Raw genomic sequence first — 24,665 nt, forward strand, 5'->3', positions numbered from 1 at the left:
TTCCTTAATTTTCAAACACCTGAGGTCTAATCGGGATATGACCGGTCATATTGTGTGGTTAGAAATAACTCTTCACATTTCTGTGTGGGCGGTAATGCACAACGAATAGACCATAGTCATTGGATTTCACCACATTGCTTCCCTATAGGGCAAAATCATCGTCACCATTGATTTTGGCAACTCGAATGTGGTTTGATCATCGTCACCACTGATTTTGGTGACTCGAATGTGCTTTGAAGCTCAAAAACACAATCGAGTTGCCAACATCACTAACAGAGTAGCCAACATCACTTTTTATCGAATTTGTGGACGTAGGGGTTCGGGAATCCTTTGTCGGAATAACCCCAAGTGGCGTTCGAGAGCGAAGGATGCTTGTGGGAAGGAGGACAATTCCAGCACTCAGTTGGATGTTGAGAGCTGAACGAACACGAGGAGTACGCCAAAATTGACCCATTTCTCCGGTGCTCTTCCGAGGGAACTTAACAAACCAATTCATGAGCAAGATAAAATCAAATACTGTAGAGCAACCTTTCAACATACAAGCTCTCAAAACGATTATATACAAAAGACCATCGTCGTATTCCAAGGGCTATATAGTACATGCAAGTGTATGAAAAGGAGAGACAGACTTAAGCTAGGGAAAAAGAGAAACCAAGCCAGCTCAACGCTCGGTCGACAAAATTTAATGCCAATGGAGCCACCATATGCGCAGCCTTCGGTAATGTCGGGTAGGTAAGTGTTCCAAGTATGAACCAGTTGAAGCTTAAGAGAGCAACGGCGTCGGTAGCAGGTCTATTCCTTATGGTCGAGAAAAACTGAACCACGCTCTTGAGTGACAGACCAACCACGGAGAAGAGAGCCACGACAAGGGGCATGCAAGGGTCTTCCGCTTGCCAAATGATAATCCCAACCAAAACTGATAACACTGCACTGAAAAGACTCTGTTTGATTGCAATACCCCTTCGCTGGTAAAAAACTTCACTCATATCTAAATTTCTGAGGCTGATTTCAGGCATAACAGGATGTATAGGTCCACTGGATACTGGTTCATTTCTTAAGGTTTTGAGCAACTCCATATTAGTTTTGCTTTCGTCCCCCCATGTATCTTTGTGCATCAGAAGGTCTTGACGGATGAATTCACTTCCACCATAACGGGATTTCCATGATGGGATCCCAATGGCTGTACTCTGTGCATTGCCTGTTTGATCTCGACCTTTGTCGTTCCATCCTTTGCCCTGAATTTCTTTTAGCCGCAGATTTTCAGTTTTCAGATCGTGTAACTGCCAAAGCACATAAAAGGGTCAGTATTCAGTGAAGTGTAAAACGGGACATAGTAATGCATATATATATAGAAAGAGAATCTAAATTTTCATTGCAAGCAACTTAGCGACCGTGTCTCTTGTTGTGTCTTGTTTAAGAACTGAGAGAAGGGTTTCTTGTTTTCATTTTCAGAAGTAAGAGCAAAGTCTGTAAGTGGTTGATCATTCAACTTAAATTAGTATCAGAAGAAAAGCGACCCAATTTTCCAAACCGCTCGGAAACCACCTAGTCATCTAACATCACAAAAATAGTAGACAATGTTTATTGCAAAAACTGAGATACCCGTGATAATATCAAACGATCAAACAATTTTCAACGTTTGCTGATTTTGTCATTGATAACTGTTAAATGGGATCTAAGAACTAGATGGTGCAGGGTAACCACAAGAATAAGATCTCTTTCGGTTCTAATCAAAATGGACTCTCTTAAGAAGGGGATTCTTAGTTTCAATTGTTAAATTTAATCATTACAAGAAATATAGATTCAAATCCTTTCTATTTCCTCATAAAAAGGTGCAGGCTCACACATACATATTGGCATGTCCTTATTTTGGATCGCTAAATATTGGCACACCAAACACCAGAGCCAGAGGACACGCGAAACTGTTGTTCCGCAAACTATACTAGAGAAGTTACAAATTAGAAGTGTTTAGTCATGTTTGGCATAGTAAGAAATACTTAAAGTGCAGCAAGAGTAGTCGAATGCGGTTTTTGCCACTAGCTCAAGGCATGCAAGGGGATGATATAAGTCATTACCTTGCTCACTAGCAGATCAATTTTGGCAATGGCCTTGTCATGTTCCTCTTCAAGTTCTGCTAATATCAACTCCATCATTCTTTGTTCTTTAATGGCTGTAATTAGATGCTCCTGAAGTTCTTTTCTATCCCATTCTAGATTCTCCAACTCAATTTGCATATCGTGTAAATGTTTTTCCAGCTGTTAACACAACAACATTTCTCGTAGCTTAAGACATACTGAGAGAAGATGAAATTTAGGAACCACAATACATGAGGAAAATAACCATCTAGCAGATGAAGCATAAACAGATGCGAAGTAACTAAGAGCCAAACTAGTGGAAATAAACATCATCAAAAGCAGGAGCAGACATAGTAAACGAACAAAAGCCATCACCCTAGTCTCCAGCTAGAGCACAAATCATAACCATTCATTATCTTTGACACACTTGATTTCAAATAGGAGTACCTTACAGAGTCTCGTAATAAAAGAGTTAATCCCTTCGACCAAAAAAATAAAATAACAGACAGCTAATTCATGTAACTATGACTATAAAGTCAATCCAGAAAAAGGACTCAAGAGAAAACAACGGTAACATTTCTAGTCAGCTTTCTCAAACCTGAAAAGAGGCACAAGAATGACCCCACACTATACACATGCACACGTACACACAATCCTTTTGCAAACTTTCAGAGTTAAACAAACTGGTAGTAGTAGTATGCAGCAAGTGATGTATCAGAGGTACAGGAAGGTTAGCACTCTCAGAGTTTATGTCGTAGTTTCTATACATTGAGTCAGTCTCTATAATTTTTGTTCCTAGTTACTTTTCTTTAGAACCGTTCCCTAACCCTGTAGTCATCGTCCTCCCTCATTGGTTCGTGGCTCTTTCATTGGAAATTAAAAATGAAGTGAAATGAACTACAGGACTCCCTTTTTCTCCTAAACATTTGTGATCTGAAATGAATAAAAACTTACAAGCGTGAGATTTATTAGAAAGTTATGCTCAATCACACAAGCAACCAAACAACATACAAATAAACAAACAAAAATTTATAGTAAACTGCTCGTAAATGGAACCAAAACAAAAAACACAATGGGTGAGGATGGGATTTTTTTTAATATAGTTACATGCCAACATACCAAAGCGAACCCAAAGAAAAACACACATAGTGAGAATCTTCGTATAATTACATGTCAACATGCCAGTCTACTTATCTTAGTAAATGTCATGCTCAAAATATGTGTTTCCAAAATAGGAGAGTAAAATTGACAGAAAGCAGATAAAACCAACCTGCCTCTCCCTCTGTAAGGCAGTCAAAACACGCCCAGGCAGGGATATAAGTGCCAATGTCCATATCATGATTCTCCAGAATATGTTCACATGGAAGCCGACTGCTGCCCTCAACAAATCCAACCATGCATGAATGACAATAAAAGTAGTCTTTATGCCAAACAAGCATAAGAGCTTCAAAAGTGAGAAAGGCCGAGTCACCAAGATTATTGTGATAGTTATTAACTCGGAAAGCAATGCCATCACATCGACCGGTATTAGTGCCTTTTCTAATCAATTAGTTTGTCACAGTTTGCAAGACATGATGTAACTTATTTTTGAGTTCCTACCATCCTGCATAATCAATGAATGCTTATGAAAAACGAAACAAAAGAAAACTAAACTAAATAAATAATTGAAAAGGTTCTCAGAAACACAGATCCGAATTTCAGTTCTAATGATGATAGAGATCTCAAAAATATATCGACTACACGTCTCATAAAATTTGGTAACTTTAAATGATCACAGTGCTCAACAAAGTGTCAAATTCCATTGCAAGTCCTGAAAAATGAGACTTCTGGTCCACTAACTCCCCATTGCACTATGTAATAACAGTAATGGTGAAACAAAGAAGATCGATGAATAAAACATTCCCAATCATCTCAACAAATATTAACAATGCAAGTGGTGGATTGCCGCCTTTCTGTTCAACCCACTGCAATCCGAGTTCAAACCCTTCCAATCCCCTTAGTGTCTTAGTGTAATTTAGAGCAGTAATATCGCTTGTAACCAAAACAACTATTAACAACAGAACTAACGCGATTCAATAGAAAGCTGAACCAAGATAAAGAATGCTTCAGCCTCAGATCGAATCGAATCAAACTACTTCGGACTATATTAACTAAAATGAAATGCAGAAAGAAAACCCAAAAAATTAAAAACAAAATAAAACAGAGAATTAAATCATACCCAAAACTGTTAACCGGAAAAGTAGCAACAGACCACAAAAAATTCCATCTGGGGAACAAATATGTGAAAAACCCAGTAACCCATCTTCCTTCAAACCCAAAAATACCACAGAAGCATGCCGAGGAACCATTAAAAGCACATCCATTAGGAAATTCTTACGAGAAAAAAACGAAAAGAAACTCTGACCGAGAATTTTCAGATAACCAATGAAACACAAAAAAAAGCGGAAGACGATGGCGATACTACAGAAGAGGAAAAGAACACTTACGCAGCAGGGCGCAGAGGGTGCGAGTTGAGCTTAGAGAGAGAGAGAGAGAAAGAGAGAGAGAAGAGAGAGGAGTGAGAGTGGATACGTGCAGGGCTTGTTCCTATCAAAAGCAGTTGTGGGAATGCAGAGGTGGCAGCAGGAGCATGGCCAATGAGTGACACGTTTTCGGTGAAACATATATTGGGACTTTAAATAGATCGAACTTCCCTCATCCTCTCATCCAACATTAATCTTCTTTCTAAGTGAAAAATTACAGAGTTTGGATCACTTGGTGACATCATTCGTTGCAGATTTCTATATCTGGAAAGTTGGCATCAAAATTTAAAATTTTGGGACGTTGGAAATGGAAGTACGCTTTGGGAATGGAACCTTGGAGTGCCTTCTACTTCCGGGCACACATGCTATGTTATATGCGAGTTTCGTTCTATATATAGGCTTCATGCTAATTGTCAATCACCCAGAGTTTTATTTTTAATTTAAGAACGAAGGAAAAAATACAACAAAAAAATTAATAACTACCTATTATTGTGTTAAAGAATGAATGGTGAGTAACCACAATTTGTTTAGACCACAGAGGCTAAGATAGTGGGGACACATTTTTCTGAAACACTTTCTTAGCTCACTCTATTTCTTTAAGGATTTTAGCCGCTTATATTTCAATTCAGCAGTTATAAATTATTCTTTAAAAATAATTAGACGAATCTAAAACTATTAAGATATTTATTTGCAATGAAACAAATTGACGAATATGGTTCCACAAAAACAAAAAAATAATAAAATGCAACTAGCACTTTACCGAAATAGCTGAATGCAATTATAACTACGCATTCTGATGCAGAATCGATTCCCACTGATTCGCCTTCCTCCTACCAACTAAATATTAACCCACTAACGATTCCCACTGAATTAAAAATAAGAACTTTTTGAGTCTTCTGAGCGTGTAGAGTGTTTGAGAATTTAAGTGTGGCGATGATTGTGAGTGTGAGAGAGAGCCTTCTTTGTCTTGGAGCGTTATAGGTTCTCCAAGTCTTAATCGAGAATCGAACTTAAGATCCTCTCGCTTACAAGTGAAGAATAATATCATTATACCGTAGTATTAAACTTCATAAATTTGCATTTCACTGACATCGTGTTCGCCCCTCCAAACAATATTACCTATTCCACCACTAGACTATAGTACTAAGTAACCGCTCTGCCGAATGTTAAATGACAAAAACAGCAGTTTGCTAGAACATCATACTAATTAAGACAGTATGTCGGTGATATAATTCGTTGCAGGTCAATTCTATAAAGGGAAGGTTCACGTCAAATTTGGATTTTGGGGTCTATGAAATGGAACAAAGGGAGTGTCGAGTCTATTTGTTTCTGGCAACATCAAATGGATTTATTAATCTCAAAGCATACATTTCATGTGATAAAGTAAAAAAATGGGAAGGATGCTTTGGGTTTGGAATGCCTTCTTCTGGCACAAATGCTCTTGAAACTCTCGAGAAAAATCAGATATGGATATTTTATGGCAATGGTTTTTTGGTTGGTAGATAATAAGTGTACAATAATAATTACAACTGAAAAACGCAAAAATAAGTAGCTGAGATTTAATAGAGTAAACGTATTGATTATCAGATACTGTTCTGTTGATTCACAATGTAATGTCATATGTACAAAAATTAACATTGTATTATTTAATAATATCACACTGACGATAAATTCGTTCCATGCAAGCTCTTATCAGGATATTTATAATTGGCTCTGCAGCTCTGCGCCCAAATTACCTCATACAGATATGAGTGATAAATGATGCAGAAATTCATGAGTCCACACCCATGACCCTCGTGTTGTGATTCATCAGAACAACTATATATGGATAGAGTCCCGTATAACAACAGAAACTAAGTCATAAACCATGACAAGATTCACTTCTCTCTTGGGGCGTTTGATAGTCTTTGCAGTAATCCTATCAACAACTACTCTCTCCATAGCTTTTGAAAATGTTGTTTCCTACTACATGGTTTTCCAGGTATCTCTCTCTCTCTCTCTCTCTCTCTCTCTGTGCAACTCCATGTAACTCAGCTCAATGTATCTTCAATCCAGTAGCATATATGAATATCCCTTTCTGTAATTAGTGGCCAGGATCTTACTGTGGAGCAGCAAAGCAGGGTTGTTGCTACCCAAAGACAGGAAAGCCGACCAAAGATTTCAAGATTGGTGGGATATGGTCCCTTTCGTTTACCGGAGAAATGCCTACCAACTGCGAGTCCAACACCCATTTCCGTTTATCTGAGGTAGGTACCCTAAACCCTCTTCCATTATCACTCTACTAATAACTAATTTTACTTAATTTTGAGACTGTTTTAACTTTTAATTACCATGGTTCATTAGACAGAATGTACACATATGAAATATTTTTCTTTAATAGTCCGAACTACTCAATATGATAAAAAATAGACGATCAGAACTGAATTGAGAAAATATTATTTTTCCTCAAGTTGCCAATCTAATTGATAAAGAGTCAAACAACTGAATACTCTGGACTACCAAAAACAAACCCATATATATGATCTTGCTTTTACTTCCACAATATGGGCATTCTTTGATTTGTTAGAAGCATCTATAAAATAAAAAAAAATTAAAACTATTTAAAACGGCTCAGCGTGCATGTGTTGTGATCAAATGTCCCACACCGAAAATCGGACAAACTTTATAAAAACGTATAAGGAGTTGTGTCATTATTCTCATTGCCAATTGGTTTTGTAGCTAGAAGCTTTAGCTTCTTTTTTCTCTTCTGTAGTTGTTTGGGCCCAATATAATATTATTGGGTCAAGCGTAGGTTTATATTCGGCCCAAAACTTTTCCAAATGTATTATGGGTTGTCTAGTGGTCATAAGCCACTCAGTTAAGGCGATCGAGTCCTATTACAAGAATGAGTGATTTGGATAAGAGCGGATGGGTCGAAGTCCTAGTATGATAAGGAGTCTCAGTGGAGTGAGGACGCTAAGATTTGAGAAGTGAAGGTGGCCGGATAAAGAGTTTAGTTCAAAGTCCGAGTAGGAGTAGGATTGGCCGAGCCCTGGTAGGACTAGGACGAAGAATCCTAATCCGAGTATAGTTCTAATTCAGCCAAGATGAGATTGGATGCTATAAATAAGAGGGGGATGCATCATTTGAACCCTCCCCAATTCAACACACAAATTGCCCTGCACAAACCTCTCAAACATCTTGAGATTTCTTATTTTCTTTTTCCACCAACACATCTTCAGTTTGGATAAATAGCATTGTGAAGGCAACCGTTGAACATCTTCAGTTTGGATAAACAGCACTGTTGCCGTAGAATCAGTCGACTGAGGAGCACCTTCAGTTTGGATAAACAGCACTGCGTCGAGACCGACTGGTTACCTATCCAAGTCTCGGTCGAGAAGGATTTCCGAATCCTTATTGGCAGAAGTCATCTTATTAGCCTTCTCGGCAAAGTAAGGTGTTACAAGTTACTACATTCGGCACATTGAACGCCGAGTGATTTTATGATTAGATACTCATAAGTGAGTTTCAGAGTTCGGCCTTCTGACGGCCGAACCACATTTACCATCAAGACATACATCTCTTTTGAGTACCTGTGTCCGTATAATTTGGAGCCGGTTCGATGTGCTTATACTCTTACGAATATAATCACCATGACTGAACCTGGTGCCGACGATTCATGAACTTCGCAGAACCAGCAGCCTTGTCTTCAGGCTCGAGAACCTGAAGGTCAAGACGTGTTCCTTCTTCGGTCGTAGTTGCAAGATCAAGAAGTCAGCAACGCGCTCAACGCAACATCAACAAATTTTACTCCTCGGCCGAGCTCGGCCGACGAGTTGGCACGGCCTGCATCAACCGAAGAACGTAGTTAACCCATTAGTTATTCAGCCTGCGCGCCATGTAGGCTTGGTAGTTTTTAAGGTCAACAGTAGTATATAAACAAACTTTACACGGACTTATACTTGACCATTACCCTTCTGATTGAATAGATCTCAAACCTGACAAAGAGCTTGGAAAATGAGTGGCCATCCCTTTCCTGCCCAATAAGTGGCAGTAGCAAACTATGGGAGCAGGAATGGACGAAGTACGGAACTTGTTCAGAACCACTCTTCGGTGGTCAATATCATTACTTTCATGCAGCTCTAAACCTCAGGAACAAAGTAAACATCTTGGAGATGCTCAGCAGTGCAGGTCATTTGAAATACTTCAATTTCACTTTTATATATATTATATTTCTCTTATATCTAATGTTACATGTATAATTAATTTCTTTTTTAATCGATGGAGTTTGGTTAGTTTGGAACTTTAATTTGAACCTATTTTGGTCGTTGAAAAATAAAAATAAATATCATTAGACCAATATCTTACGCAGATCCTTTCAAAAAATATCTTACGCGGATTAATATGCACAGAAATAAATTTGATTGCAGGAATCCATCCAAACGGGTCATGCTATAGTCTACGTAAAATTGTTGATGCCATACAATCAAGAGTGACATACATGCCAGCAATAATGTGTAACGAGGACAAATCAGGAAACAAACAGCTCTACCAGATTCTTCTTTGTGGAGACACTACTGGAACTAAAATTGTTGACTGTCTTGGCCTGCCGCCGTCAAATTGCTCTGAAAAAATCAAGTTCCCTTCCTTCTAGGAAGGAAAATGAAAAAAAAAAAAGTTGTTTCTTGCAGAATTTTATGGTGAGCGGTTAGATCTTCATTCTTGTGTACCTTTCCAAGCTGCTTGCGTTTCAGTCTCTTCACACTATGTATGTGAGTTCAGTTCATTTATATTTTGGGGAATCCAAATATATTTCATTATTTATGAATTATAAGTATTTTTACATGGTTATTTTACCGATGTGCGACAACAAGCCTATGTACAACTTGACTAGTATATACATCTATACAACACTTCCCCTTAAATTGGAGCAAATATATCATGTATGTCCAACTTGTCAAGCGAGTTGGAAAACACACTACTAGACACAACCTTAGTAAGCACATCAACGAGTTGATCTTCAGACCCCACAAACAAAAAGCAATAACTCTAGCATCCAATTTTCCCTTGACAAAGTGTCGATCAATTTCCATATGTTTTATATAATCATGTTGCATCAAATTATGAGCAATCTCAATAGCAGCCTTGTTATCACAATAGAGATTTATAGCATCCTTGGGTTTAAACTCAAGATCCCTCAACAATTTCTTCAATCACAACAATTCACATACACCATGGGACATAACATGAAGTTCAGCTTCTCGATTGACCTAGCAACCAGTTTCTGTTTCTTGCTTCTCCAAGTAACTAGATTACCACCTAGAAAAGTAAAGTATCCAAATGTAGATCGTCAGTCAATAATAGAACCCGCCCAATATGCATCTCTGTACCCTTCTATATTCAAATGACCATTCTTGAAAGAAAAAAAACATAGTCTCTACCAGGAGCCATCTTCAAGTACCTCAAAATACGAATTACCGCATCCATATGAACTTCACTAGACGAGTGCATAAATTGACTTACCACACTAACTACACAAGCAATGTCATGGTGAGTGTGAGACAAATAAATTCATTGCCCCCACAAGCCTCTGATATTGTTCCTTATGAGTAGGAAATTGATTTGGAAAAAGCCCAGAGATGATTCTACTCAATCGGTATCAATAGGTTTGCAATATAACATACCTGTGTCAACCAACAATTCAAGAACATAGTTCTGTTGAGATAAAAAAAAATACCATGCTTGGATCTTGCGACCTCAATTCCAAGAAAATACTTCATTATCACTTTGTTATCATCATGCTCGCACCCGTCATATTGAACTTGATTATCACTTTGTTCGTGAAAAGGCGGCACTTGGCAGTCATCAGGTTTGTTATATTTCCTCTACTGATCAGTCGGCTGACCTTACCGAAGCTCTTCATCAACACCTGCCATGGTGTTCCTTATTCCAAACCTGTCTGATCCAACTTGTCTAGTTTGCGGGAGGGGGTGTTAGAAGAGTGTTAATTAAACAGCAATCATCTTCGTAATTTTAAGAATGTAATTTGATAATTGTATTTATTTTAGGATTCTTCCACATATGGCTTTTGTCAAACCCTATATATATTGTAACCATTGTAATCAATTAAGGAGTCAAATTTCTACAATACCCAAGAAGCACACATCCCATCAAGTTTATTCCATTGATAAGAGTATATATGCACATACACCACACCTTAGGAGGAAGTTTGGATATAGAGACATAAGAGACATGTTTTTGTAGCACATCAATCGAAAATCCAGAACCCAACTTGGAACACTGTTGATCAAATACAAGCAGCCACAACAGCATGCAATATACAGACTTATTCAACATCAAGGAGCGAGCAACCTCCACTTTTTGAAGATTCTTCCGTTCGGACACACCATTTTGTTGGGTGTAAGCGGAGTAGTCGTGTAGTGAATAATACCCTAGTCACAAAAGATGCATGCCAAGGTGTTATTCACATATTCTCCTTCGTTATTAGACTTGAAGACCTTAACTTTAGTTTGAAACTGAGTAGACACCATTGCACAAAATTCTTGAAGAAAAGAAGGGACATCACTCTTATTTTTCATCAAGAACACCCAAGTTATTCAAGCATTATCATCAATAAAAGTAAAAAAGTATAGCAAAATTCATTTGATGGACCCCACACATCAGAACGTATCAAATCAAATGGCGAAGAAAATTTAGAATCACCTAATGGAAATGGAGCATGATGACTCTTAGCCATGACACATGTTTCATACTTGAACATTGAATAACTACAATTGTGAAACAAAGAAGGAAACTGATGCTTCAAATAACGGAATGATGGATGTCTCAAATGTCTATGCCACAACCCAGTTTGATGTTTGTCATCCACTTTGACACTTTAGAACTCGATGATTACTTGAACTTAAAACAGTTGAATTATATTTTGGAATTTTTTTTATATATTTCATTAATTTCCAATATGGAGTATACATAGGAATTAGAAGTATTGTTACATGGTTATTTCGCTGATGTGAGACATTAAGCCTATTTATAACGTAATTAATATATACATACAACTCGCAACAATGTGCATAATGTACCTTTCTCAAAACCCAAAAGTAATGACAAGTAAGTTCTATAAGTGTGAATAAATGGTTGTTTCGCCGATGTGAGACATTAAGTCCATTTACAACTTAATAAATATATACATACAACTCGCAACAATGTGCATAATGCACCTTTCTCAAAACCCAAATTAATGACAATTAAGTTCTATAAGTGCGTATAATTTGCCAAGTAAGATCTTGCCATGTTGCTAGCTAATGAGTTGTTCAGTTTCCACGTGTTATCAATTTGGTCTAGGTCATAGTCAAATTGGTTAAAGGCACACCATTGGCCTCATTCATTAGTACCACCTCGAAGCAACTCCAAAAGACCTCCAAACAAAAAGCCAAGAAAAGGTAATCACAAAAGCAAAATAAAGAAAATAAAGGTGCTTTCTTTAGGCCCCATTTACACAGATTTTTGGGTATCTTTAGTTGCTTCTAGGTAGCTTTACCTTCTTTTGCTTAATATGCACGATTGTCGTGGGTCACAACTTGCTATTTGATTACTGAATGCGCAAAGCTTCATGTATTTTGCTTCTTTTCTTATTGCCTAAGGTCATCCTCAAAGTTATATCCTAGCCAGGAAGGACTATATCTTAATCAGCAAACATGTTACTTACAAGTAGCTCTCGGGTTGGCCACTTGTACCCTCGAGCATGCTGCTTTTAGTACTATGACAAAGCCTTTGTGGAGCCCTTGTGGGCTTCTTACCTTTTACTTTTTTTTCTCTCCAAGTAAAATAAACTATTACAGTATAGTCCTGCATTAGTGGAGATGAAAATAATGTAACCGAGACTACACCCAAAAATAAAACTATAGGGAGCTAAAACATAGCATTCTCCTTGGCCCTTCATTGTTGCTGGTTGAGGACTAAATGAGCTTCTCAATAAACATTCCGAAATTAAATACAGGTGTAAACATTTTTAAGAGCTACATTAGCAAATCCATCATTTGATTGCTGAAATCTTCGTAAAAAAGTTTTTTGGAAAATTAGCTATAGTAAACATATTTTTCATTTGATTTTCAGAAATGATTATTTTTAGTAATGCCGACATATTGATTATATATCAACGACACAAATGTGACATACTGATAACACGACAATGATATAATAATGACATAACAACCACTAAACTTTTTTTTTTTTTGCAACTAAATGTTAAAATTTGTTTATTATAGCTAATTACCCAAGTTTTTTCTTGATTGCCTAAGGAGCTTCTTATAAAAGTTGTGTTTGTGCTCTTCCAATAGGTTTATGAAATGACAATTAACCCTTTCTTCTTTTTTCCAGAAAGTATAAAAGTTTGTAGGATCAATTATATGTAGTCGTTACTAAAAATTTATTACTTCTGCAACTAAATCTCAAAAAGTGTTCATTATTGCCAATTGCCTGAGCAGAGAGAGATAGATGAACAAGAAGAAAGAAGAACTCAATTTGTGTACATAAAAACTGAAAGACAGTAATTATAATATTATAAAGAAAAAGAAGGAAGAATTAATCTATTGATTGAATACTATTTTGCCCTTGAGCTGCAGGGAGAGCGTATGTAGGTTCCATTTGAGGGATGAAACTTGAGCTGACAATTCAAGTGACCCCAGAACTTCACTGAACCAAGCGGCCCTACTCTCCACCTTGCCCTCAAGTTCCCCTTCAAGTTAAAAATAATTTTGTCCCGCTTCAACGAAATGTCGACTTGATCCATCAGCTCCGGACTCAGAGGAATCGGCGATGATTGCACCAAGTAATGAAAATCAACTGAACTATTTTTCTTGACTTCAAACGGATACGCCACCAGCCTCGCAATGTTCAGCCCTTGGAAGCTTAGAATGAAGCTCGTGTCCGAAAACATTGCGTGCGCTTTGGTGTTGTCGTTCTCCGCCCTTACCACAATGGTGATCTCCGTATCAAGAAGACCGGCCACGGTGTATTGGAAGGTTTCGAGGTGAGCGGAGGTGACGGTGACGAAAGGCACCCTCGGATGGATGATCATGTAGCCGACAAACACCGCGATGCCCGCGATGATCACGGCTACGGCTATAACGGTGCAGATGATGGCTGCAAACCAAACCAAAGGGTGTGTGGTTCTTTGGTGATGCGGACCATGGATTAATCTTCCTGCTTTTTTCATTGAGGGCCAACCCGAAGAGCGACAACATATAGGGCAAGAGCGTTTCAGGGTTTTATGGGCAGTTTTATGTTGGATCAGGTGGCGGTGGTGGTGGTGAAGATTTTAGGGTTGAGCGGCTTCCCCCAAAGACGTGGAATTCAGTTGAGGTTGTTCCTAGTTCTTAATGGTAGGGAAGGTTTTGGTATCTTCCTTTCCTTGCTTGAAAGCATTTGTGTTGTCTGTATTTATCATATTATATAAATATCATATATATATATATATATATATATATATATATATATATATATATATATATATCCATCTAGGTATCTTGCTCACTACTTTGCTCTTATAAAGCAAAATATACCAAACTTGCATTGCCACGTACACTTGTTGCCTTTCAACTGTTTGCAGATGTGCCAAACATTAAACTTCTACCATGTAATGTAATATGACTAAGAATCATACAAAAAAATGTCTTCCATACGTTCATTCTATTATGATTAGACATAACGGTTTTACTTTTGATTCATCTTTTGCGCTTTAGAATAATAATCACCGTTGGATTTGTGATGTATAGTACACTATTTGTAGAAAGACTCATACGGAAACCCAATATTTTTCATTTTTTCTTTTTAAAATATGAAATAGAATAGATGCACATACAGAAGTTGTCTTCACTTTTATGTGCCTCCTTGAGAAAAGAAACACAAATCTCCAACTAGAATTTTGTAGGAATTGGCCTTTCTTCTGTACGAAAAATTTTTCAATGTGACCAGTACACGGAATGGTACATCACGTGTAACTATACAAATGGTGTGATATATGTGTTAAAAGGTTAATAACTTAAAAAATAAAATTTCCCACCACTTAAATAAAAACACGTTGTGTACCCTCCTCCGTGTTCCGATCACAATGAAAAAATTCTCCTTTTGTACGGGCTTGTAATTGGTCGGTTCTTTGTCTCATAAGTTCATTTACTTACCCACAAAGAAATGGGAATGGTATGTGTACGATGTGATATACACACCCATATGTCAGAGCCTGTTATACCCTTTGCAAAATGACTCAAATCACTTCATTCCATTTTGAAATTCAACAATTATGCTCTAGCAATTGCTTTAAGTGACAGCATTTTCCAATTTTCAGAAAGAAAAAAATGGCCAAAAGATTTCACTTGATGTTTTCTCCTCAGGTAAATTTCGACAAGTCTAAAGTATAAGAAATTGTTACACCGATCTGTAAATGCTTCGGATAACGAAATCTAAGTTTCTCTTCCTCTTTTCGTGATTTCTACTCCTTGTAAGACCAGCAGCGATTTTTGCTACATGGATTGCCATTTACTGATCCTGGAATTTCATCCTACAAAGTCATACGCGGGATCATCGATTGCTAAACTCTTTCCTTGAAGATCTAAGAGACCAACTGTTAGCAACACAGGGTTACCTGTTCAGAGATCAAAGAATCAAGTCCGCTTAATCACCTTAGACCATGCTAACCATCTCTTATGAAATTAAGCTATTGAATGAAGCAGAATTCAAAGCAACATCTTCTACCTTCAAGAAACGTACCCATTTAATCTCTGAGAGTCGCAATATTCAGGGAATTCACATTGGCATGGACTTGTTCTAATCTGAAAAGCACGAAAGAACTTAGCTTAACATCATAAATCTAATTATTAGAACATAGCGCAAAACTGGATAGCATGGAAACAATTTAAGGTATTGAACTACATGCACATGCAATGTACCCTGAAGGAGATTAGTTTGGTATTTAAATACAACTATGAACACAGGGGAAGAAAGGGAAAGCAAGGAACTCAGTTGAAGCACTAGAATTCACACCCGCACAGCCATTCAAGTATGGTAGCAAATATAAGAAGTAACAAATAAAACTGATGATATTTCATTAGTGCACATACTTGCTCGGTTCTTGCAGCATCTTCAGTCATAATTTTAACGTATAACTAAACAGGTTTATGTATCCTGATACGTGTTATATCATCGCAGATATAGCATGTATAATATGTGCCGACATATGCTACATATCTATTATGACGACAACAGTGATTTAACAATAACAAAATCGAGTATGAGTAGGAATGTTTTTTCTATACAACTATGTGCCCACGTACATTAAGGCTCCTTATTTCTAATCAGTGAGAAAGGTAACCACACTGCTGTCCATAATGGGAGCCATTTTGCTAGAGCCTGTGAGACAATCATATGATTCAATACAACAGCTTGTAATTTTATAGATTATTAGGATTCCGAGCCATTGGATTGAATGACATCTGATCCCACATTGAAAACCAAAAACCTGAAAGCCATATATAAAAAGAATAAAATAGAAAAATATAATTAATTTTGAATGGACGTGGGATCTTGCAAAGCAGAATCCCTTTTAACAAAATTCATTTTAAGTTTCCACTTTCTTGCACTCTATATCACAAGTTCACGACCTACATCAGTCACTCTAAGCTATTACACAAAACAGCCAAATTATCATAACTGACCTCCAGAATTTCCAGAAAAGGCAGGGTTTTTTAATCATAAGTTTCCGAATCCAAACATACTATAAGTACAAATGTGATGGTTTTCAAAAACAGTCATACAACACTATTGACGGATTTTTCATACATAAAAGAGGGTCATATATCAAAGTGGTAATTGAGATGCTTACTCTGTATCGTCTAAGCCATAGCAATTTATTTCCTTCTGTAACTCATATTCAAGGATTCCGAGTATGAATTTGAGTTTCCACAGTAGCAGCCAAAAAAAAAAAAAACAAAAGCCAAGGACTTTGAATGTTATGTACCTTACGAAGTGTGAACGACACCCTCCTCGAGCCTCGTCTTATCACATTGTCATTCACCATGTCAATCTGTGAAAGAAGCAATTAATGAACCTTTTCCATCAATGAGAATGACAATCCACCAATGTGAGAGAGAGAGAGAGAGTGTGTGTGCATGTGGTGGTGAATGGTGTGATGATGAGATGATTGTGTTTGATGCCATATATGTTCAATGGTAAGTAACAATGCTAACACAATCTTACAGTAGTGTAAAATGGTTTAGGTGACTAGCAGGCAAGACCCCAGCAGACAACAAGTTGATAATTCAGAAACTATATAAAATACCTTATGGTGTGGAATGTAATGATTCCACGCATAGCGCGCCTCCCCAGATAACAGTAGCATAGACCGTGGAGGAAGATAGATTGCCCTTCTTAAAAAATTTGAATTCTTTTCAGAACATTCCACTTCAAAATCAGAACTTGAGGAAGGTCTAGGAGGCAACCCGCCTTCCAGATATCTTCTAAACTCCATAATGCAAGGTCCTGCTAATGAAAGGCTGAAAATTAATCCCTCAAAAGCAGAATGGGTGTCTATATGTGGGGACAAACCCACCCCAGATGGGTACTCATTAACCTGTAATATAATAGTCTAGCTTCAGTATGCATATGATGATGCAATAACTCGTATTCTTAAGACATACTAGTTCATGATATTCCATATCTAACAAAAGATAACAGCTATCTTCTTCCAATAATTTCAATTCAACACAAAATAAAAGTAAGAAAACAAGATCTATTTTGTCAAATGAAAGAACTATCACAAATAAAGTGCAGAATATATAGTCTCATACCGTTAATTGGTCCAAAACAATAGCTTCAGCATCCTTGCAGTTTGGAAGCATAGATATCCCTTCAAGTATAGGGGATACAAATCTTGGAAGTTCACCTAAGTTCTTTCTAGAATCAACGTTCCTTGTCTGTAGCAACAAAAAAAACAGAATTATACAGAAACTCAGAAACGCTTGGAAAGTCCCTCACATTCCTTACTTAATTAGCAATCCAATATTGCTTTAACCCTCTCTTTAAAAATAAGAAGAAACAAAGAGTAAAAAAAACAACATAATATCTAGAAACTATTCCAACACAACTACAAATCATTTTATATTAGAATGGATGATAGAACCCCAACATCTTAAACTAAATTGTAAATAGGACAAGAAACCACTATCAATATAACGGGTTTCAAGAAAAAAAGGAGATTCAGTTGTTAACATTCCAATAGCATATCTTTATCATTGCTCTGTTTTAAACCAACTTCCAAATTCTTCCTCTGGTTTAACCAATTTCCCATTTCTAGCTCTGTTTCAACCAATTTCCAAGTTGTTACTCTGTTTCAAACTGATATGGAAAAAAATATAATGGAATTTACAGAATTTTGACAAATTCACGAGAAGAAACATTCCCACTCCCATGTTTTAACATGTTGGCCAAACACCGGACCAAAATGTCAATATTTTCATCCATGGACTGATACGTCAAATGTAATGATTAGATTTCAAACGAGATATTGCTGTCCAACAAAATAATTGGATACTTTCACAATGGTGTAGTTTACGAACAAATAATCAAGTTTAGGAGGAGGCAAGCTGTGAAATATCTAAGGCTTACTTCATAACAAAATTCATAGCCATAATGCTGAACCCTTCTTTTCGAAAGATTATTCCAATGCCTTTCATCAACTGCTGCAAGTAACTCCTAAAGAAACAGAAATAAGATACATATATAAGGTGTAATGCAGAAAACTATGTTGACACCTCACAAGTTTAAAAAGAAAGTGTATGTGGACAAGGAATGAACACCTCCTCTTCTTTAGCAGTGACAAAGTCATGAAACAAGTAAAGGCCAGGAATGTTTAAATCTGAAGCCAACAAAGATACGGGAACTGCATCATTCGCTCGGCCCTATAAAGACATCAAATACATTAATGTGAGAAGAAACTGAGGAATGATAGACATATTCTGGGAAATCAATTTATGCATCAAAACTAAAAACAACAATTTGAGCAACCACGCAATGTAACGTTTTGTTCCTAAGTGGGAACCATGATATACAACATCACGGAAAAAACATTGAGGCTCTGTTTGGGTAAGAGATTTCTAAGTCCCAAGAGATTGATGCCAAGGTAGTAAGGAAATGACTACAAATTGTTAGATAGAGGGAGCATTGCAATAGCCGATAGGCATGTAAGAGCGATTTGTCAACGACTTATTCCAAATAGTGATTTGCAAATCCCTCTCGCATGCCCTTGTAATGTTCATGAACGTCATTTCTAATCTCCGCTATCTAACACTTCCTAGTTCATTCCTTACAAACTCGGCGGGGTCATTCCTTGCTAAAAGTAGCTAATTTATTCAATACAATAAATAAAAATACACACTATTCCTGCTACCCTAAAGATTCACCAGAACAATGACGAGCATCCAGTTTTACCAAATCAATTAAAACAACCCAACAAACAAAAACGAGTTGAATTCCAAACCTGCGAAGTGGGATGAATCACAGAGTACCGAATGTGCAAGGAGCGCCCTCCAAGCTCAGGGCAAGGCCGACCGCCCAATGCATTCAAGGCGTTTTGGGCACAACCCTCTTCTGCAAAAGACACAACAACCCGAGCGCCGCTGTCGTCAGCCGCGTAGACTCCTTTGATTTCACCGAAGGCCGCAAACACCGCCGCTATGGTGTCGTAGGAGAGTCCCACTGCTGGCCCACAGTTGGCCACGTATAGGTTGGGGCTCGACTGCCCTTTTCCTCCCTTTGGACGCCCAAATCGTGTTAAACCCATGAATGGTGTTCGCTCCACGGCAACTGCAAAGTTATCTCCGGATGTTTATATGTCGTAGCCTTTTCCTGTTGAAAATTCTCTACTTAGGGCTAATTGTTGAAAATAATAGTGGGTAATGAATGCCCGCAGTATTGAAGACCTTGCCATAGCATTGAAAACATTGCCACATTATTGAAAACCTTGGCAGAATATTGATATATGGAGATCATTTGTCAAAGGTATGGTGTAATTATTCAAAATGTAATAATACGGAGTTGCTCTATAAATAGAGCACTCCGACTACTATCAATGGACCATAGCATTGAAAACATTGCCACATTAAACCTTGGCAGAATATTGATATATGGAGATCATTTGTCAAAGGTGTGGTGTAATTATTCAAAATGTAATAATACGGAGTTGCTCTATAAATAGAGCACTCCGACTACTATCAATGGACCATAGCATTGAAAACATTGCCACATTATTGAAAACCTTGGCAGAATATTGATATGTGGAGATCATTTGTCAAAGGTGTGGTGTAATTATTCAAAATGTAATAATACGGAGTTGCTCTATAAATAGAGCACTCCGACTACTATCAATGGATACAGAGCACAGAGAAAAAGAGATGAGGGAAGAGAAAGAGAGGAAGAGGAGAGGAGAGAATAAATAGAGTTATCTTTGTACTCTTATTATTCAAATTATAATGAAAGCACTACTGCTGCCCGATGACATACTCCAGTCACACTGACTGTAGAGGAACCTCATAAATTTTGTGTCTTATTTTATTTATTCCACTGTACACACATCGTCGATTTTACAACACTAATTAACTTTTAAGTTTGAGATGATTTTCAAAACGTATCATTGAAATTTCTCATCCAAACTACCTATTAATAAAAAAAAAATTACTCAATTAAAAAAGGATGAAAATATATTTTTATCCTTTATCACAATAAAAAAGTTAAGAACAAATTTATAAAACAAAATTTTACTTTTTTTTGTTTAAGGCTTACCCAGAGGTGATTTTATTATCTCCAATTTAAGAAAAAATAAAAAAACAAACATCTCTCCCACTCTCCTCATCCCCACGTTCTCTTTCACTTCCTTCCTCTCTCCTTAAAAACAAAAGTCAAAAATTTCGCACATTTTATGTGTAGGCAAATACTAATTTTAAATTATAAGGTTCTAAAATTAAAGTTACTGCCTCTTCAATAGAAGATGTAATATGCTTGAAATTGCTACCTTACATATTTAGAGGGCTGAAAAACAATTCAATGACAGGGTGTAAAATATTTATTCACCGGAAGAGATATACAAAAATGAATATTTACATAATTTCGAAAGGAAAAAAAAAAAACAAGACTGTAAATATAAAATCAAAAAAGAAAAGTAAAGTTTGGTACCTCATTTTACGATTCCAAAACGACCATTTGACTCATACATGTACTTGGTTAAAGTATATGGGGCAAAGTATGAAGTTGGGAGAAAAAGATGAAACAGTTGAAAGTTTTTGTTCAAAACAAAAGGATTCGGGTTGTGTGGAGTGTAAGTAGAAGTATACTTTTAAGTTTTAAGCAATACTAGCATTCATGTTCGTGCTTACGCAAGTGTAAAAGATATTTTTTAAATCACAATGTGTTATATGCAATTTACATATTTTTAATGTATTTATATGTGTGAATTGCTTTATTTATTTATTTTTTAAATGAAATCATTGTACTGATTTTTTATTCTTTCAATTTTTTTTTATGCTAGTGGGTTAACAGGGGAGGAAAGGGATCCTTGCCGGATTCTTTTTCTGAGGATACGAAAGATCTCGTAATCATGTCCGTTCATCGTACATCGTACGATCTGTTTTCGTTAGGTACTATTTATATTTAATTTTAAATTTTAAATTTCAAATGATTTCTGACCGCATGATGTACGATAAATGGACATGATTACAGGATCTCCCGGATCCCCATTTAAATAAAATAAAATAAAATAAAAAAAGATCCTCTTCCAACAGGGGAAACCTAATAATCTAATGACTTTGGCCCTTGCCATTCATGAGCTGCCAAGTAGCAAGGAATCATGGTATATATGATTGAATCTTTTTCCCCCAAATCATATTATCTGCTCTAAAAGGCTTTTTAGTTAAAATGGTTCCTGAGATTTTCATCACATAACTTTGGTTCTTGAGATTTAAAAACAATCGAAGTGGTTCCTAAGATTGTTCATCATCTATTATTTTGGTCATTTCATTAAAAAATTCTGTTAAGTGGTCCCTAAGCTTTTTAATGGAAGAACCAAAATGATCGATGGTGGACAATCTCAGGAACCAAAGTTACATGTTATACCCTTAACTTAATGGAGTTTTTTAACGGAATGACCAAATTAATGGATAGTGGACAATCTCAAGGACCACTTCTATTGATTTTAAATCTCAGGGACCAAAGTTATGTGTTATGCAAATTTCATGGACCATTTTGACTAAAAAAACCAATATAAAATAAGGGTTTGATTTGAGTGGGGTTGGCTTTTTGGCCTTTGTGTGGATGATGGCAGTGAGCTTCCACTGCAGTAGCAAAATGGAAGACTAAGTCCATCTCCAACCGAATGAGGGTTAAAGGGCTCCCTTTAGCCTTATAGCCCTCTAAGAAATTAATATTTTAATGAACAATGTTAAGCCATATTTCTTACCATCTCCAACCGAGGGGGTCAAATGGTCATAGGCCAAACATAGCCATGTGATAAAAAAAATCATTTCCAACCAAGAAGGCCAAAGGGCTATGGGCCAAACATAATTTATTATTTTAATTGAATTAATATGGTTACTTAAATTAAACTACTTTATTAAAATAAGGTTTTCGGACATATTAAAAATTACAACAACTTCAATTTAAATATTCAATTACTTCATTTTAAAAACTACAACTTAAATTTAAAGATTACTACAACTTAAATTTAAAAATTACAACTTCAATTTAAAGACTATAATCATCATCTTCATCCGCCATTGTAGGAGTATAGTCGGATGTAAACAACTCTTGGGCCATAATTTCCCTCTTTTTCCTATCAAATTATGTCTTACTCATTAGAGTGTAATCTAAAGTGTTCCTTTGCATGTTCCTATCATCCATCTCTTCTTGTATTAGTTTTACCCGTTCTTCGTGCATACGGTTCCTTTCTTCCACAGAAAAGACATTTTGCTCCGCCATTAATCGCAATGAGGATGCAATTTCCTGTTGAAAGGCGTAATCATCCTTTGCATTGCCCTCTTCCTTCAATTTTCTAGCCTTGTTTCGTCTCGTAGCCCTAGGTATGGAACCTTCACCCGGAGACGGATTTTCTACCCTTATTTCTTGAATAGTAGGAGATTCATGTTTATCCCCATCTACATTTGAGGAAACATTTCCGAACACCGGCATAGGATCAACTATTTGTTGAGGTGGATCTTCAAATAACAACCACCCTTTACAAATTTCCCAACAACCGTGATAACTACAGGGTTTCGAGTTGTCCTCCATATACAATTCCTTCACTTGGCATACCTAGAAAATATGGTTACAAAAATTAAGGGAAATTAATTTATGAAATTGAATGTGATATAATTAAATATTTAAAATAATTTGTGAAAACACTTACTTCGTCGTAGTAATTGGCTCCACTTTCATGTCTACTTCCGGCCTTTAACACTGCTTGATGCCATTTATTCAAACTTGGATGAAGATGTTTTTTTTTTTCCATAAGAACAACTCTCTTGGTTTCGGGAATTCGATGGAGTGGTGCCTTAGTAGAACTCATAGTACTTTTTTGGCGTACGAGTCCAAACACCTTCACTTGTTTGAGAACTCCCCCTCACACTATCTTTTGAGGCCCATCTATAAGCCCTGCAAAGAGCTTTATCTTCTTTTCAGGTCCAAGCCCTACCTTTCATTGCAGATATAGCCATTTGAAAATTATTGAAAAAAATTGAAGGAAAGATTATTGGAAGAAGTAAGAGAACAGAATGTGACGAATTGAAATAAAATGAAGTAAGATAGTATGGAATTGTGAAAATTATGTGAGAAATGGTGTAGGAATGGCTTAGGTATTTATAGGGAAAAAATTAGAATTTTTTATTAATTTTTTAAAAAAAAATTGTCTTGAGAAAAAAAAAAATTCAAATCCAACGGTAACCTGGCGTCATGTTGACGCCAGGTAGCCGTTGCTAAATAGTTCAAAATTTAGGCCGACCTCGGGTTTGTTGGCTGGCTCCTTTGGGCCAGCCGATTGGCTTGATTTGGTGGTTTTAGCCTGGTGGGGCCCACGAGCCCATTGGCCTAGCCCTCGGTTGGAGACAATTTTTGTGTCATTTCGAGCTATTTTTAGCCCTGTAGCCATTTGGCTAGATCAGTTGGAGATGGCCTAACATACGAAAAACTAGTCATTCAGTATTACAGTTTTGTGGTATTTCTCTTCACTTGTAAGTGAGAGGTCTTAGGTTCAAATCTCATGGATGGCAAATTCGATATCAAATTAGGTTGCCCATTGTGTGGTTTAGCTGAACTTTCCCTTCCCTAGTGTAAAGTACATCATTGTACTAAAAACAAAAAAAAAAAACATACGAAAAACTAACAATGAAAGAATTAAAAATTGTCAAGGGTAAAACTGGAAACTCATTAGGTTATTTTGGTTGGGCCATGTTAATTGGACTGATTTAGGTTAAGCTTTGTCCTAACCATTAAGTAAAGTTATTGCATGATTTTTTGTTAAAACTCAAAATTTTGAAGCGTTTATCATTAGTTTTTCGTATATATAAGGGTAAATTACACAAAACTACATCAATTATAAGTCGAACCACAATCTCATACCTCCTGTTTTAAACATTACAATTTCATATATCAATTTATGAATTCATTGCAATGTCAGACCTCCATTAAATTTTCTATCAATTTAGCTGTTAAATGATGACGTAGCAGAAGCTAGGCCCACTCTTATGCCAACTAGAATAAAAAATAATTAATTATTAATAAATTAAGAATTTTTTATTTAACAATTAAAATTAATTAAAAAATATATTTTAATTAGTTATTTAAAAAACATTTTATTAATTAAAAAGGCTTGGTTAAAAGTAATTTTAAAAAGAAGTAAAAACCAAAATCGCAGGTTTGCTTCTATACCATTGTTCTTGCTTCGGCAAGAACCTAGATTCACCCCCGCCGTCAAAGTACCTTCCTTCATGTTCCTCCTCCTTCTTCCCTCAATCTCCTCTTCTTCTCTCTCAAACCT

At 36.5% G+C, this 24,665-nt stretch overlaps 3 protein-coding genes across 4 annotated transcripts; all 3 read right to left on the bottom strand.

The window, feature by feature from the left end:
* Positions 1-523: 523 nt before the first annotated feature.
* Positions 524-4,786, bottom strand: LOC137711619 (uncharacterized). The gene is made up of 4 exons (XM_068450875.1): positions 4,562-4,786; positions 3,346-3,678; positions 2,076-2,255; positions 524-1,280 (listed from the first exon to the last, which is right to left on the bottom strand). Exons 2-4 carry the CDS (start codon positions 3,586-3,588, stop codon positions 630-632), a joined length of 1,074 nt encoding a protein of 357 aa, XP_068306976.1. The 5' UTR covers positions 3,589-3,678; positions 4,562-4,786; the 3' UTR covers positions 524-629.
* An 8,270-nt stretch (positions 4,787-13,056) lies between these two features.
* On the bottom strand, positions 13,057-14,023 carry LOC137711743 (NDR1/HIN1-like protein 12). The gene has a single exon (XM_068450998.1). The coding sequence runs from the start codon at positions 13,809-13,811 to the stop codon at positions 13,197-13,199; it is 615 nt and encodes a 204-aa protein (XP_068307099.1). The 5' UTR covers positions 13,812-14,023; the 3' UTR covers positions 13,057-13,196.
* Positions 14,024-14,838: 815 nt separating this feature from the next.
* LOC137711337 (alkylated DNA repair protein ALKBH8 homolog) lies at positions 14,839-19,502 on the bottom strand. Of its 2 annotated transcripts, none has more exons than XM_068450567.1 (8): positions 19,125-19,502; positions 18,445-18,546; positions 18,254-18,340; positions 17,437-17,562; positions 16,929-17,219; positions 16,608-16,673; positions 15,362-15,423; positions 14,839-15,236 (listed from the first exon to the last, which is right to left on the bottom strand). In XM_068450567.1, the coding sequence occupies exons 1-8, from the start codon at positions 19,425-19,427 to the stop codon at positions 15,233-15,235; spliced, it is 1,041 nt and encodes a 346-aa protein (XP_068306668.1). In that variant the 5' UTR covers positions 19,428-19,502; the 3' UTR covers positions 14,839-15,232. The 2 variants fall into 2 exon arrangements, with proteins under 2 accessions (XP_068306668.1, XP_068306667.1); XM_068450566.1 differs by having other exon boundaries at positions 15,347-15,423.
* Positions 19,503-24,665: the final 5,163 nt, after the last annotated feature.

Source organism: Pyrus communis, chromosome 12, assembly GCF_963583255.1.
Source record: "Pyrus communis chromosome 12, drPyrComm1.1, whole genome shotgun sequence".
In the NCBI taxonomy this organism is placed as follows: Eukaryota; Viridiplantae; Streptophyta; class Magnoliopsida; order Rosales; family Rosaceae; genus Pyrus; species Pyrus communis.

Coding starts and splice junctions, on each gene's coding strand:
- LOC137711619 (XM_068450875.1), bottom strand. CDS start 3,588: ATGGCATTGCTTTCCGAGTTAATAACTATCACAATAATCTTGGTGACT. Junction 2,256..3,345: donor CCTTACAGAGGGAGAGGCAG/GTTGGTTTTATC, acceptor TTGTGTTAACAG/CTGGAAAAACATTTACACGA. Junction 1,281..2,075: donor TTGATCTGCTAGTGAGCAAG/GTAATGACTTAT, acceptor GTGCTTTGGCAG/TTACACGATCTGAAAACTGA.
- LOC137711743 (XM_068450998.1), bottom strand. CDS start 13,811: ATGAAAAAAGCAGGAAGATTAATCCATGGTCCGCATCACCAAAGAACC.
- LOC137711337 (XM_068450566.1), bottom strand. CDS start 19,427: ATGGGTTTAACACGATTTGGGCGTCCAAAGGGAGGAAAAGGGCAGTCG. Junction 17,220..17,436: donor TTGTTTTGGACCAATTAACG/GTATGAGACTAT, acceptor ATTATATTACAG/GTTAATGAGTACCCATCTGG. Junction 15,424..16,607: donor TGTCGTTCACACTTCGTAAG/GTACATAACATT, acceptor CGTGCTTTTCAG/ATTAGAACAAGTCCATGCCA.